A 14,974-nucleotide genomic window follows, 5' to 3' on the forward strand; every position below is an offset into this window, starting at 1 on the left:
AGCCTTTATTTGTGACAGGACAGCATACACATGAGAGGGGGAATGACATGCAGCCGCATTGGCCGCAGATTGCACCCGAACCTGCGGCCGCTGCATCGAGGACTGAGGCTCTGGCACCCTCTACCAGGTGAGCTACCCAGGCGCCCGTCTTTCTGGATATTTTGATTAAGTTTAGTTGCCTTAACCCTTAGGCTAATATATGTTTTTTTTAACAATTTGAAGTTATACTTTTAACCTAAACAAATGTTTAAAGATCATTGATAAGCCTATATTACATCATTCATGTAATTGTTGAAACTAAGGTTGCAAAGTTGCACAACTGTGACTGTTGGGGTGGAAAGAAAATAAAGAGTCGTCCAGATTTAGATCTTTTCACAGTATTTTTATTGCACGCTTTTTGACAACTATCATATCGTAATGCAGGTTTACATCTTAAAAGATAAATGTAGCACAAATGCCCCCTTGATCAGTATGATATTGGGACTGAGCACAACAGCTGAGCACAATGTTTGTACTGAATACTACCTGGATCAAACAATTGCTTTTAAAAAAATCCAAACAATTGCCAGGTAAGTTTTGAATTGCTTTTGTATCACTTCAATGCCACAAAGTTCAAATTCAATTTTTATACACCTTATAATGACTTGTGACGTGTCATGTTGATGCAGAACCTTGAAAGATCGGCTCACAGAATTATTTGAAAATATTTGTATTACTTATTTGCATTAGTCCAAATCAATGACTTCATTAGGCAGTTAACCGCTATGTTCAGAGAGCTATCCTTTCACACGTCTTTCTCCAACTGCTTGATGTCAAAGGTCATCAAAACAGCCATGTCACTAGACTCTCCTGACGTCGCGGCCAGTTTCAGTTGTTGGAGACCGTTTCCACTGAAAACCTCACCCTCCCAGACTCTGCTCTTATTCAGTTTCAGATCAGTTCGCGTCTCTCCCATAACGCTCACTCTCTGGGCCCCGGGGACCCTCACCCTGAAGCGGACCCACGAGAGGGGCTCCAGCAGGCCCACACGGGGCTCAAAGAGCACAAAGCCTTTCCTCCAGGCTGAGTAGACGCAGGGGAACGGAAGACCTGGCTGATCACAGCTGTTCCTCAGAACAAAGTCACACATGGGGTTGAAATCTCCACCAGGGGTGATCTTAGCATACAGCCCGAGCCGATACACGCCAGCATCGGGCAGGCTGACGCTCACCGTCACCTTGCTGTCTGTGTATGTGCAGAAAAGGTGCCGTGAAAGCGGGACGGCTGCCGTTTTTGTCTCTTCCCTGCTGAGCACAGTGTGAAGCTCAAGGTCCCGCTGGTTGTGGAAGGTGATGTTACACTTGCCTTGCTGGGTGCTCACCAGCGCTGCCGTGTGGCTGAATTTGGACAGCCCCGCCTCTGACGTGCGGGTCCCCGGCCCACACGCCGTGCCCAGGTGGGGAGGGTAGAGCTCGTCCGGACGGACCACCTTCCCTTTGCAGTGCAACAGGAAGTTTGCAGCATTCTGGAACTTGGCTTCGGTTTTCTCATAGTCTCGCACAAACACTGACAGCCGGTAGAAGCCACGCGAGGGACACAGGACGTGGCAGGTCAGGGCATCTGGTTGAATCTGAGAAGCCAGGCAGCGCTTGGCTAAAGCAGCTTCCAGCTCTGGGTGGACCAGTTCCCACAGCACCATCAGAGGCCTGGACGTCTTGAGCACCAACTCGTAGACACCGTCTTCCACCTCGGCGGCCTTGCTGCCCTGGCTGCTGCCAGTTATGCCGAGGGACCCTGCAACAGGCTGCAGGCCCCAAGACAAGAAGGGGTTCTCTGGGATCTCCTCCCTGGCCCTGGGGATCGGACACTCCACTGTGAAGGAGCAGACCCAAATCAGAGCCGTGGTGGCTGCTTCAGGCCGGGCAAACACCTTCACATCATACACGCCGCTTGCAGGCGGCAGGAGCTGCAGCTTCATGCTCCGGTGGGAAACCGTCAGAAGGCCAAAGGAGGAGTTGCTGGACTCTTTCTGCTCCGGAGCTCCACAATGGAGAAGGTCCTGGTGCTGTGTTATCTCATAGGTAAAAGTGGCTGGCCTGGAGAAGCTGAGGGACACATTTGCCTCGCCATCATCTGAGGAGGAAATCAGAAGTGAATTGTTTTTTTTAAGGAGTTTTAAGATCATTTCTGTTTATATTGAAAAGACAGAAATGTAAGATTGATAGATGTAGGTTGGTAAACATTCAAATGTCATTGCCTGAATTATTTCCAAAGAAGCAAATACTTTCATACTTAATACCTCATTCTTGGCCAAATAATATTCACATAATCTAATTGAATCTAGTTTTTTTTTTTTAGTGCATCAAATTGTGTTAAAACGGGAGGACTTATACATTTGCCCAAATCCCAGACGGACCTGTGACAATGTGAAAGTGTTGAGGCTGAATTAGCCTGAGCCCCATGGTGAAGAAGGCGGAGGTCTTGAAGACCCTCCTCTCAAACTCCCCCAGGGAGATGGGCGTGTCCAGGAGCTGCCATTTCTCCTCATCAGGGAAGTGCGAATCTATGAACTCCTCTGGGTCCGTAAGGAAATAGAAATCATCGAACCTTGGAGGCAACAGATGGAGAGAGCAGACTGGTTTGAGACTCGACTCGCTGCTGGTTTTGTGTGTACGATAATAAACGAAAGAACAAACTCAAACTTGTCACGGTTGCAGTGCCATGGTGCTTTTTATGGAATTGTGCTGCATCCAGTAAAAACAGAAAGATGCTAATCGCTCAGTTTCAAATTCCAAGTTTGGACTTATTTCACAGAAAATGTTCTTTCTAAAACTACATTACCACTGAATGGTGAATATGGGGGAAACGCTTAGTCCAACACATTCTCACTCCCATCGCATAAAATACGGACGCTTGGTCAGGTGCCATTGGCGTTGTTATTGACGCTAAAAGTCTCCTTTAGCGTCATATCTAAACGCGCTTGGTCGGGACTATTGGTGTCACTATTGACCCAGTTAGGTTAAGGAAAAGGTCGTGGGTGGGCTTACCACAAGAACGGGACAGTTTGGTTTAGGAAAAGAAGAACGGGACGGTTGGGTTTAGGAAAAGAAGAACTGGACAGTTGGGTTTAGGAAACGGGACACGATCCCCGGTCTCCAGGGTGAAAGTCCTGTGTTGTTTAACCCATCCACCACCCAAACCAACCTCCCTATGCAGATTTTCGTGCTTTCATACTACTCGCTAACGTTGTCGCTCTTAAATACTACGTCATCTACAAACGCGCTAAAGGGCGCTTCTTTTGTCGTATCTGACGCTGACAGCCACTGCCCAAACGTCCGTATTTTACAAGTTCAGATTGAGAACGGGTTGTTTAATCCCTCTTCCTTTTGCATACCTTTTGACGAAGCTTTCATGTTCCATATCTACTCGTCCTGCTCCCCAGCAGGCGTCCAATAGGAACCACTGTCCTCCCAGAAGCACAGAGTTCCACAGGTGATCAGATTTCATATGCTTGAGGCTCTGGCCCTGAAGGTACCCGATGCCTTTACTGTGGCCTGGCACTTCTTGGCACTCGATGCCAACCTCTCTGTAAACACAAACCAAACGGAGCACGCTCACTGCCTTTTGTTTTATATCCCTTTGTCCGTAAGCTCAAGTTCAAGGTTGTTGTTTGTGCTGTCGAGTGGGTCTTGAATACAATCAGTTCCATGCACATTAATTATAATAGAAAGGTCTATCTTGAACTCAGAAGGGACCAAGGATGCAGAATGCAGCACAATACTGAATGAGTGGATGGAAGAATGGCAATACAATGAGCGCTTACTGCTATTGAGTGTGTTCTGACATCTAGATAATGAAAAATGTGTAAAACAAAGTGTACTGCACTATGGAGGAAAGTCTTTTAGTTATTTAAAGTGCTGCCCAAAACGGCTTGGGTGCTAAGAAAATGATGGGGTCAGCCCTATGTTTCCACAGCCCAATGGTCCCACAGCCCTATGTTCCCACATTTCTAAGATTTTTCTTATAATTAGGCCCTATGTTCCCACATTTCTAAGATTTTTCTTATAATTAGGCCCTATGTTCCTACATTTCTAAGATTTTTCTTATAATTAGGCCCTATGTTCCCACATTTCTAAGATTTTTCTTATAATTAGGCCCTATGTTCCCACATTTCTAAGATTTTTCTTATAATTAGGCCCTATGTTCTTACATTTCTAAGATTTTTCTTATAATTAGGCCCTATGTTCCTACATTTCTAAGATTTTTCTTATAATTAGGCCCTATGTTCCTACATTTCTAAGATTTTTCTTATAATTAGGCCCTATGTTCCTACATTTCTAAGATTTTTCTTATAATTAGGCCCAATGGTCCCACAGCTCTATGTTCCCACATTTCTAGGACATTTTCGCATTGATACATATTTCTGAAAAAGGAAATATGGGAACATAGGGCCTAATTTTGGAAAAGAAATCTTAGAAATGTGGGAACATAGAAAGGGCTGTGGGAACATAGGCACGCTCCCAAAATGATAATAGTAGGGAAAACCCTGAGTAAGTTCAAGTGATTGTGTTTGTTTTCTTTCAACATGTCTCTTGAAAAACAACTAGGAAAATATCAATGAGGCGTAACCCCGGAAGAGCACTGTAACCTTAAGAGTTTTTCTTCCACGCAGCCATTGGTTTCAGCTTGTTTAGGTGATCCATTTGAATATAAGGGATTTGTAGTAAAAGGGGAAAGCTAGTCTTTTCAAGTGAACAACTGTTGTGCCGTTATATGTGTAGACATAGAGTTGTGAGACATTGATGTCATTTATTTGAGGCCTTTTGATTAAGAATGATTTATAGAGATTATTTACATAACTGTATTGTTTCTACGTTGTTAAAGGATACTCTTTTACTTCATCTCTTATTATTTAACATCTTTCTATACCCCTTCTAACCATTTTACTTGTACTTATTCTGTCTATTCCATCTAGTTTTAGTCTAGTTTATATTTCTTACTGTTATTATTATTTTATCTTCTAAATCTTTTTTATTGTCATCTTTTAATTCTTGCTTTGTCTTTTAATCTAGTTTTTATTTCACCCTGCTTTACTATTATGACTCTCATTATAGCTCTTATATCTATTTTATTACTTTTCATGTTTATTGTCTCACGTGCATTGGTCTCTAATTGTTGTTTTACGGTTTACACGTTTTCTGTTTAATTATCGGCTGGTCAGTCATCTGCGAAGCACTTTGAACAGCACTAACCTCTATAAAATGTGCTACACAAATAAAGATGGATTGATTTAGTTTTTTTTGTGTTTACCTGCACATCTCTGTACAGAGGCTGGAGTAGCCGCAGCAAACGCCCCGACCGGCCGCTATCACCTCCTCTGGGGAGCTCAGCTTCTGTGAGCGGCCAAGGTACCCACTCACATCATACTCTATGAACACAACATTCCTTTTATTCCCAAACAAGGAGTCAATATAACACCTGCTCTAAAACATAGATTACCATATTCTAAAATTCACAATGTGGCATATTACCAGGGGGGATTCCAGGTTGTTTTAAGTGGGGTGGCACGGGGGGGCAATAATCAGACAGGTGGGGGAGTGCATTTTATCAGAATACAGCATAGGAAATATTGGATAGGATACTGTAGAACAACACAATGCCATTCTGCTAAATAGAACATCACATTCATTAGTAATTTCATTTCTTTTCATTTTAAACAAATTGTATATCCGAATACAATACACATTTTCTATAGGCTCGGTCGGCCAAAAAAAAAAAAATTCCAGTGCTGGTTCCATGGTATCAGAATTTGGGATATTGACCATGGAAATATGAATTGGTCATGTGACAAGGGCTGGAGAAAATGGCAGAACAGGCAGCCAAGTGACAGTACTCTGATCCAATGGAAATTGTCAGATTGACAGCACTCTAGCCCAATGGGTGGGCAGTAAGGCATGGTTACCTGAACCGAGCCCGACGGGTCCCAACGGTACCCGACGGGCCGGGCCGGGTTTGGACAGATATTTAGAAATTATGGGCGGGTTCTGTCACGGCTCTGTCGGACGCGGGCCGGGCTCTGACAGAAAAATTCGGCCCGATCCGGACTCTAGTGGGCGGGGGGCAATCATATTTCTGGGGTGGCAATGCTATCCCGTGCCCCACGTCTAGCCCCGCCCCTGCCTATTATACAACACTATGATTTATATGCAAGTACACAGAGTTCAGTCAAATACCCACCAATGTTGTGGCACAGCCAGACCCAGATGGCACGCAGCCTCTCCAGCTCATTTCTGGCTCCTTGGGTGATGCTCTGTACTATCGTCTTCACATCATACACACATTTATCCTTCAGCTGCAGCACACACGCACACAAAAGATATTAACTGTTAGATAAAATATGTTAATATAATGTATAGGTATCCAAAGATGAAGTCTTCATGTTTTCATCAAGTGTTTTCCTCATCATACAGCAACTTTCCGTGTCATTCAGTGCATTGAACAAACCCGGTTACTCATCCAAGCTCAAGGATGTAAGTGCTGCCTGAGAGCTGCGGTATTCACTGCAGTAGATAAGTACATGTTCTCATTTTTCAATGCTTATTCTTGCAGAGATCAAGGACACAAAGACCCATCTGGGTTTTGGTGTTCTTACGTAGTTACCTTTGGTCCTCTTATTTAAGTATGGATGAGCTAGAGTTGTTGTTCTACGTAGCTTAACAGATGAAGCATGGACTGATGTTAGTCATTGTTAAAGATTCTGTTTTTACCGAGTGAATGGTAAGTAGACACTTTGGCCGGCAACAGTAAAAATGTGAGCACTCCCTATGTTATGTAAGGCTGGGTACCGAGTTCAATAATTATCTTTAGGCACCGATCAAAATGCCTTTAAAGTATTGAGTATCAATACCCAATTTCAATACCAAAGGAGTAAATCTCATCATTGTCAGGGAGCCAATAAGCATGCAGCATTCTTCTACCAAGATCTGGTAATGCTGCTGATTGGCTGTCTAACGTTACACGTCATAGAGGCACGCAGGAAAAACTCGAAGTTACGCACAGGGCTCACGTAGTCGGAGCTGAAAAATAAATCAAAAAGATTTGTGCCGTAATGTCATTTTTTTTTGGGATATAAAATTGGTATCGAAAATAAAGTATCTTTTGGGAATCGGTGTTGAAGTCACGGCATTGGTATCGGTACCGGTATCACACATTTTTGAACGAAAAGAGGCCAAAAATTTCTGTGATAACAGAATCATGGGCGGAATTGAGGAGATATGAGACAGATTCCATAGGGCCGTACATTTAGTCAGTGTTAAAAGATAATTGGAGATTCGAAAATATGACATTGTCTAACTTTCCAACCGAGCCGCTTCACCGTAACTAAAAACCATTACTAAATAATTCCCAGTGACTTAGGCCTGCTGGGGGGCAACATAGACACAACACAGACTTGCATTACACTGGGGGGGAAACACTGATGTTGTACTGTATGTGTGTCGTCACCTCTGCTCCTGCCCTGATGACATGGGAATCAACCCTGTGGAAGACCTCAGAGTTGGTAAAGAGGTCCTTTCGACGCCTCCTCTTCCCTACCGCCACAGGGTGCGGCGACACACTCTGCCCTAGGTGTGCTTTGGGTTTCAGGTCCCTGTGTTCCTCCGCCTCCTTCCTTACTGCACTCTTCTTCACCACGGTGATGGTCCTGGCTGCGCTCTCAGACGACAGCTGTCTCTTTGCCGCCGGGCGCTGATCTTCACTTTCAGCGGTCAGTTTCTCAAACACACTCTGCCTGGGGACCACAGCACTCTGGGAAGCATCAGCACAGACCTGCAGGACCCGGGCAGCTGCCGTGTACCCCCCAGGAGGAGGCTTTGGACTCTCCTGGGCATGGTTCTCATTCTGTACCAGAGCTCCTACGACAGCAGCAGGGCTCGCTTCGCTCAAGATTGGGTTCTCCCGGAGGTCATGAAGCTGCAGGGCCTTCACCTGTACGCATCCCTTCTGGGTCCCCTCGTCTGGTTGAGAGAGGCGTGCAGCACCAGCACAGGAGAAGGGGAAGGAGAACTTCTGAGTTGCAACTGTAGCTGACATTATGCTGTAAGCATGGCGTCCTGACCGAAGAGAAGGGAGATACTATTCAAAAGACAGCAGCCATTTTCTTTGAGTTATTTTTAGCCAATCATTTTTAGTCCTGTGAGTAGGTAGGGCTTCAGTACCTTGTTCAATAGATTACAATGTGACACAGGCAAGGGTGTAGGTTTTGTTTCAACATTTATTCCCCACACATCATAACTGCCTACCTGGGAAAGTTTAAGCGTCAAACGCTTCATTTCCTGCATTCTGGTGAATCTTTATGCAACAATTTGTGCCTTTTCTGCATCAATTTTTGGTGCAAAGGGGGAAATTATTATTATTAAAGGTGCAGTAGTTAAGACTTATAAAACTACCTTTCTGTCATATTTGCTGAAACTGACCCTATGTTCCAGTAGAACTACATGAAGCAGGTCATTTAAAATAAATCCAGCTCCTCTGGCAGTATATTCTATACAGTACTATTCTGTGGAAGACAGTGATGAATTGGCAATTATATCATGTCTATTCATGACCAGAAATGAACGCAAAAGGTTGGAATGATTAGTCACTGTCACAGCAAACAGCACGAAGAAAGTCAAAGCCTTCACCAGATTAGGATGACCTTATAGCTCCCTGTGTGTGTGATCAACCTGCACACAGATTGATGGGCGGATTCAACATGCCTCAGGAATGTGCAACATGTGTGAACACATTTTGACTAAAACTTGGTAATCTAAAAAAAAAAAAAAAAAAAAGTATTTGTTGTATTCTTTGGAAGGGACAGCATGTTGGCACAGTAGAGAACACTGACCATCCTTCAACCAGACGACCCGAGCAGAAGCCCCGTGTTGGCAAGTAACTAGGGTTGGGTACCGAAACCGGTGGCAGGACAGTGGAACCGGTAGGAGTCGGACCGGATAAGAACGCAAATTTTGGTTCCTCATTTCGGTTCCACTTAATGTGTCGACTGAAATATTTTCCCTCCGTCGCTCCGAAACAGACGTAAAAACATCACACTTTCTCTTTTTTATTATATATTTAAGTACTTTAAAACGTTAATATATTGTTACATTTAAATAATTTTCAATTTAACAAAAAAAAAGAGCCTTTCTTTGATGTCATTTTTCAGTTTTTCAAGAATCTGTTTAGGAATCGGAATCGTTTTAAAAGTACCAGTTCGGCATCGGAATCGTAGAAATCCAAACGATACCCAAACCCTGCAAGTAACTAGCAGCATCTCTTCTGACTCCATGCAAGTTTGAAACTATGAATACCGACTTCTGCCTTCTAACGGGCGGTTTAGAGTCCCTTTGTTGAAACACAACAGGCTCAAGAACTCTTTTATACATCTGTCTATCCTGTTGCTAAACCAAAATCAGTGTGCTGTCAATTAAGGTCTGTCCCATCGTGAGACATGTTTCTTTGTCGTGGCTGCTGCTATGTTTTCATCTTTTGTACTATATGTGTAATTGTTGTCTTACTCTGTGTGTACTTTTTTAAATTTATTTTTTAACCCTGGTGCTTTTTTCAAAGCTTTCTTTATTCATGGTCAATAAACCTAATTTAAATGACATTAGAGCTCATTTTTTCAGTAAAAAAAAAAAAGAAGCAGAAATTATGATTTATTATGACTAATAGTTAGGATCAGAGGATGTTGAGTGGATCACAGACTGGTTCATGTCAAAGTTTAGTCAGGATGCTGCTTTGAAACTATTGCCTTTTTTTTCTTTTTTTTTTTAAATGCTATAAAATTGAATAAAACATCCAAAATTCAATGAAAGTAATCATTTATTTTACCTTCTATTGGTTCTCTACAACGTAAATACATACATCCATGTTATTTTTGGGTAATTTGGTTGAAAGAAACCCATATTTCTGATTTAAAAAAAAAAAAGAAATGTGGTCAAATGTGACCCGAGGACAATACAAGGGTTGAGAGGAGTTGCTCTGGATTGCAAAATGAATTTCAGTGTAAACTGACAATGAAGTTGTATCTTATCGTATCTGCCCAGCTCAAGCGTCCTTCAGCAGGCTGCTAAGCCCCATCAGCTCCGTCTATCAGCTACACTGTGCTGCAGCCGACCCTGACCTCTGGCCCTCCTGGAGTGGGACTACAGTAAAGGTCCCAAAGGATAGCATAAGGTTATCACCGGTGTTTGGTGTTTTAAGCCCCCAATGTCGTCTTCCAGGCACCGCTGCCTGGAAGGCACTAGGATTAGGCAGTGGTTAGGGTTAGGTGCCTTGAAGTCGATGTCGGGGGCATAAAACGCCATCGAGCGTTATCACCACTCATGCCGGAGTCAATCCAGTCCCAGTGATAAAATGTAATCATGATATGTATTTCCCCTCCCAAAACCATACAGCATTTTACTATTACTGATACAATGTTAATGATAACTCTTCAAAATGCAGATTTGTGTCCGATTTACACTCACAACAGTAAAGGTGGGTGAACCCGGCCTAGGCAGGTTGAACTGTCGCTACATCCCTAAAAGTCGCGGAGCTTTTACTCACCCTGAGAGGATTGAAAATGCTTGTTGGCTGTTTTTTCTGGAGTGTCGGGCAGAGATGTTTCCACTGTGTGTTCTCAGTGGTCCCCTGTTGCAGGGGGGGAGGCTTATATACCCTCCCAGTGGCCTGCCAGGACAGGCCCAGGAATAACAGGCCTAAAAATACTACAAAGCAGTTAAGACCAGCCAATAGAGTAAGCCCCAACTGAGAAGTGTGACGTCTTTGTGTGTGTATTTGCAAGTGTGTGTGTGTGTGTGTGTGTGGGGGGGGGGAGTGTGGCTTACAGATGTATGTCATGATGTGCTTGTGTGTGTGCATTGGGCTAATCAACACACTGCAGCATATCTGAGCACAGTGTGAAGTTGTGAACGTGTGTGCGTCAGGTTGTGTATGTCGGCATGTGTCCCTATGGATTGTGAACGTTTGCGTTTGTATGGCGTTGATGGGCGGGTGGGAAGGTTGCCACGTGAGCATGTGTTGGGGTGCGATGAAAGGGTTCGGATTCGACGAACAGTTGACCGTTCTAAGAAAGGGAGCGAAGGGTTTATGAAGGGTCCTGGCATACGAAAACGCCCACATCAACGTCAAACACACACTCAGTCGCCCTCGTTTCTGTTTCGCACAAATTCACAATGCACTCCATCTCAGTTGCATTTTGCAATATATATCATGTATTGAATAATATATTTGAATATAGGCCTATGCTATCACTTTTATTAAATTAGACATGTAGAGATAATAGAAAGTCAATTCTGGTTTAATGGAACAGGTTAGTGTCACATGCAATGTCTCAAAAACATTTACAGGCGTACAGCAGCTACAGTTCCCAACACAGCATGTGGCGCACAGTTGGTTTATCACCTTTTATTTTAATTGCTGGAAACAGCTGCCCGCTGCAGTGGAAAACTACACTATGAAACTAAAGAGAATGAACCAAAAACGGTACATTTGTGGGCCAGAAACCAAAAACAATTAGCTAAAACAAGCTCCAGTACAAAAAAAAAAACCCTGCAGAGCTTATGATATCATCTGCGGGTTCAAAAATATGAGTGACTGCTTTGACATTACACATTGTTACTTGTTGTTATTAAAAAAAAAAAATATTGAATATAGATTTGGGTTGAATGGCTGAAAAAGGCTGTTCAAAGAGGACCTCCTCCTATTGCCACTTATGCAATAGGAGATGCAAAAGTGGAAGAGAATTACAAAAATGTAACATACGGAACGTAAATGAAATGAAATATATTATGTAAGATTGAGCAAAACCGAGGGGGGGGGGGGGGGGGGCTCTGCAGGAGCAGAAACACTGACGACTGAGGTGGAATGAGTACACAAATATTCTACTTGCAAGTAACTAAGTACTATTACTTTGATGAACTTTTACTTAAAGGTGCACTAAGCAATGTAACGCGTTTTTTTGGGCTACATTTTTTGTCACAGACAGCAAACATCTCCTCACTATCTGCTAGCTGCCTGTCCCCTGAACACACTGTAAAAAACATCTCCTCACTATCTGCTAGCTGCCTGTCCCCTGAACACACTGTAAAAAACATCTCCTCACTATCTGCTAGCTGCCTGTCCCCTGAACACACTGTAAAAAAACATCTCCTCACTATCTGCTAGCTGCCTGTCCCCTGAACACACTGTAAAAAACATCTCCTCACTATCTGCTAGCTGCCTGTCCCCTGAACACACTGTAAAAAAAAAAGTGGTCTCTGTAGACAGCCCAGGATCCACAAACGCCAACAAAAACAAACTGTGCCAACCTGCACCACCAAACATAACAAACAGTGTTCCAGCCAATAACCGACAAGAAGGATTTGGGGGTGGGGGTTGGGGGGTTAGTGCTATGGATGGGTTAGTGCGCGGAAGGGAGGGGGAGGGGATGGGATGAGGAGGAGGGAGGGGCGAGCTTGTTTGACAACACTTTGAACGTCAACAAGAAGTAACGTCACCCAACATCGCTTAGAGCACCTTCACGTACAAGTCAAATTACCAGTATGAAAATCTACTGAAGTAAAAATAGGGGAAGGGGAAGATATACTTTTTTATATTCATACTTATTTCTACTGATTATACTTATTTATCTTTTGCGATTTGCAAGACCTTTTTTATTTACTTTTTTTACTCAGTAACAAATGTGATTAAAAATGTAGCAAAGTACAGTACTTCAAACAAAACATACTTAAATAAAAGTAAAAGTGCAGATTTTGAAAACGTATCGAAGAAAGTATACAAAAAAACTACCCAATTACAGTAACGTGAGTAAATGTAATTTGTGACTTTCTGACACTGACGGTCCTAAATGTACAGTCCAGTGTTCCTTTTCCAGCTGTATGAGCATCCACAACAGCTTTTGTCAAAATGAACCACCGCAACAATGGACAGAAAGACGGGCAAACTTGTTGGGTGATCACCGTTAACAGATACAGTATTACATAACGCCGCCATATGTTGGTGTTGATGTTGGCTCATGGGCACGGCGGAAGGGACAGCCACCTCCGCCGGTGGTGGGTTCTGAGCCAGCTGACTGAAACCGCAGAGTAATAACGCCATCTGGAACAGCTGTCAGCCAAGGAATCTCACTCTGGCTTATTAGGGAGAACAGAGGAGCTGGAGGGATGGGGGGCGGGGGGGTTCTCTCCAACTCAGAGAGAGGTTGAAACATATGGAGGGGGAGATGTGAAGCATTGATATGGCAGAGAAATGAAATGGAAATCACTGCAGGCTGAAAAAGGAGGAATCTTAATCTGCTTCCAGGCATTAGTGATTTATTTATTTTTTTACAGTGAGAAAATGGGCTCGTAAGCTTCAGATGTCTAGTTCACGCTGCAATTCTGCAACCTTTTTTACGCTCTTTAACCATCAGACAAATGATGGATTCCCTGTTGAGGTTGTTTCTTAATTTATGAGCATTTATATTGTTTAAGTTGACAGTAAAGGCAGTTATTAGCAAGTATAAATGTTTTTATATACTTATTATTTTGTGACCAATGGCAGTGTACCCCTGGAACATTGTCATCTTGTTTAATCATCTTATATCTGTAATTAAGCAGAAAAGAACTCTCACTAAAGCTCCTCTTGGTGTTTTTTGTTTTCTTCCTCACCGCCCTCAATCTATGGACGAAGGCAGTAAGAGAAAGAAACCAGAGTGGACCTTGTGTTACAATATATTTTTGCCAAAAAGGAACCTTCACGCTGAACGTCGAGCTAATATGAATTGCAATCTGGACTCTACACAAGACAAATAAAGGCATTTAAAAAAAAGGAAATTAGAAGTCAATGAAATCAAAGTGCAGTGGAGGAAATGAATCAATGATGGGAAAATAGGATCATTTGAAACGTTGGCCTTGAAAGTGGCTAAAGTTGGGTTGCGTCATTAAAGGTGTGTGCAGCATAGTTGCTAAATCCATCTTCACCGTGTTTGCTTTTCTGACTGGAGGCACAGAAAACAGGTTCCTTGAGATCTAAGGCACCAACTGGGTTTATATTCTTCAAACATATTTTGGCCTTCGGCTATTATGTGATTTTTTACACTAGCAGAAGCACTTTTAAAATCTATAACTAACTTGGAGCTGGTGTAACATCCTCAGCTACCTTGGCTCTCATTATTGTAGCAGCAGCATTACAAATGGGTTGCAGTTGTCTTTCTGAGAAGATCAAGAACAAGAGCGCATTGCACCCTGCTGGAGATGAAGGCACCAGTGACTTTCTCTAAATCTCACGTGGACATGAGACCTGATTCTTGCTATTTTTAAAAAAGCGGCTATAGTCATTACTGTGGCAGTGCTCTGTTGATGCAGCAGCTGTAGCTACAATCGGAGTCCATATAAACAAATAATTCTGACTTATTCAGTTTTTGTAGCAAATTGTAAGAATAAATTAGAAGTTTGCAGAGTGCAGTATAACTCCTATGATCAAACGGCTGACTCCCACCTACAGATACAAATACAAGTTTAATCAGATAGAGTCTCTGGGATACAACCCCCCCCGCTATGTATCCAAACTACCTGCACCAGCCAAGAACTCCCAGCACTCCCCCTCTTTCAACAGCTGGTGAACGCAGCTTAAAAACAGCATAATCCGGACAGCTGGCCTTTGTAAAGATGACTTATACATTGTAATTTGAATGCATTGTAATCATACCATGTGGTGATGTATATAGCTGTGGTACTGTACAGTAATCCTGGGTTCTTTAGAAATATTTGTGGTAGGCCTATATCATACATAAAAGATCAGAAAATGATTAAATTGTCCAGTTCCAGCATTATAGCTGCAGACATGTATCAGTTGTCCACACTGTGGATAACAGGTGAAAAAGGGGGCTGAAAGAAGCCATCATCTGGATGGTCGGACAATATACTTAAGCAATAGCCAAGTCAGATGGAATTATTATTACGTATTTTACCTG

General features: G+C 42.9%; 1 protein-coding gene across 1 annotated transcript; it reads right to left on the reverse strand.

Moving 5' to 3' along the window:
* Window positions 1-784: 784 nt before the first annotated feature.
* Window positions 785-8,135, reverse strand: ky (kyphoscoliosis peptidase). Its single transcript, XM_078278096.1, has 6 exons — window positions 7,483-8,135; window positions 6,217-6,331; window positions 5,290-5,407; window positions 3,374-3,565; window positions 2,396-2,586; window positions 785-2,112 (listed from the first exon to the last, which is right to left on the reverse strand). Exons 1-6 carry the CDS (start codon window positions 8,068-8,070, stop codon window positions 785-787), a joined length of 2,532 nt encoding a protein of 843 aa, XP_078134222.1. The 5' UTR covers window positions 8,071-8,135.
* Between the last annotated feature and the right edge of the window lie 6,839 nt (window positions 8,136-14,974).

This window comes from Sander vitreus, chromosome 20 (genome assembly GCF_031162955.1).
Source record: "Sander vitreus isolate 19-12246 chromosome 20, sanVit1, whole genome shotgun sequence".
Classification (NCBI taxonomy): Eukaryota; Metazoa; Chordata; class Actinopteri; order Perciformes; family Percidae; genus Sander; species Sander vitreus.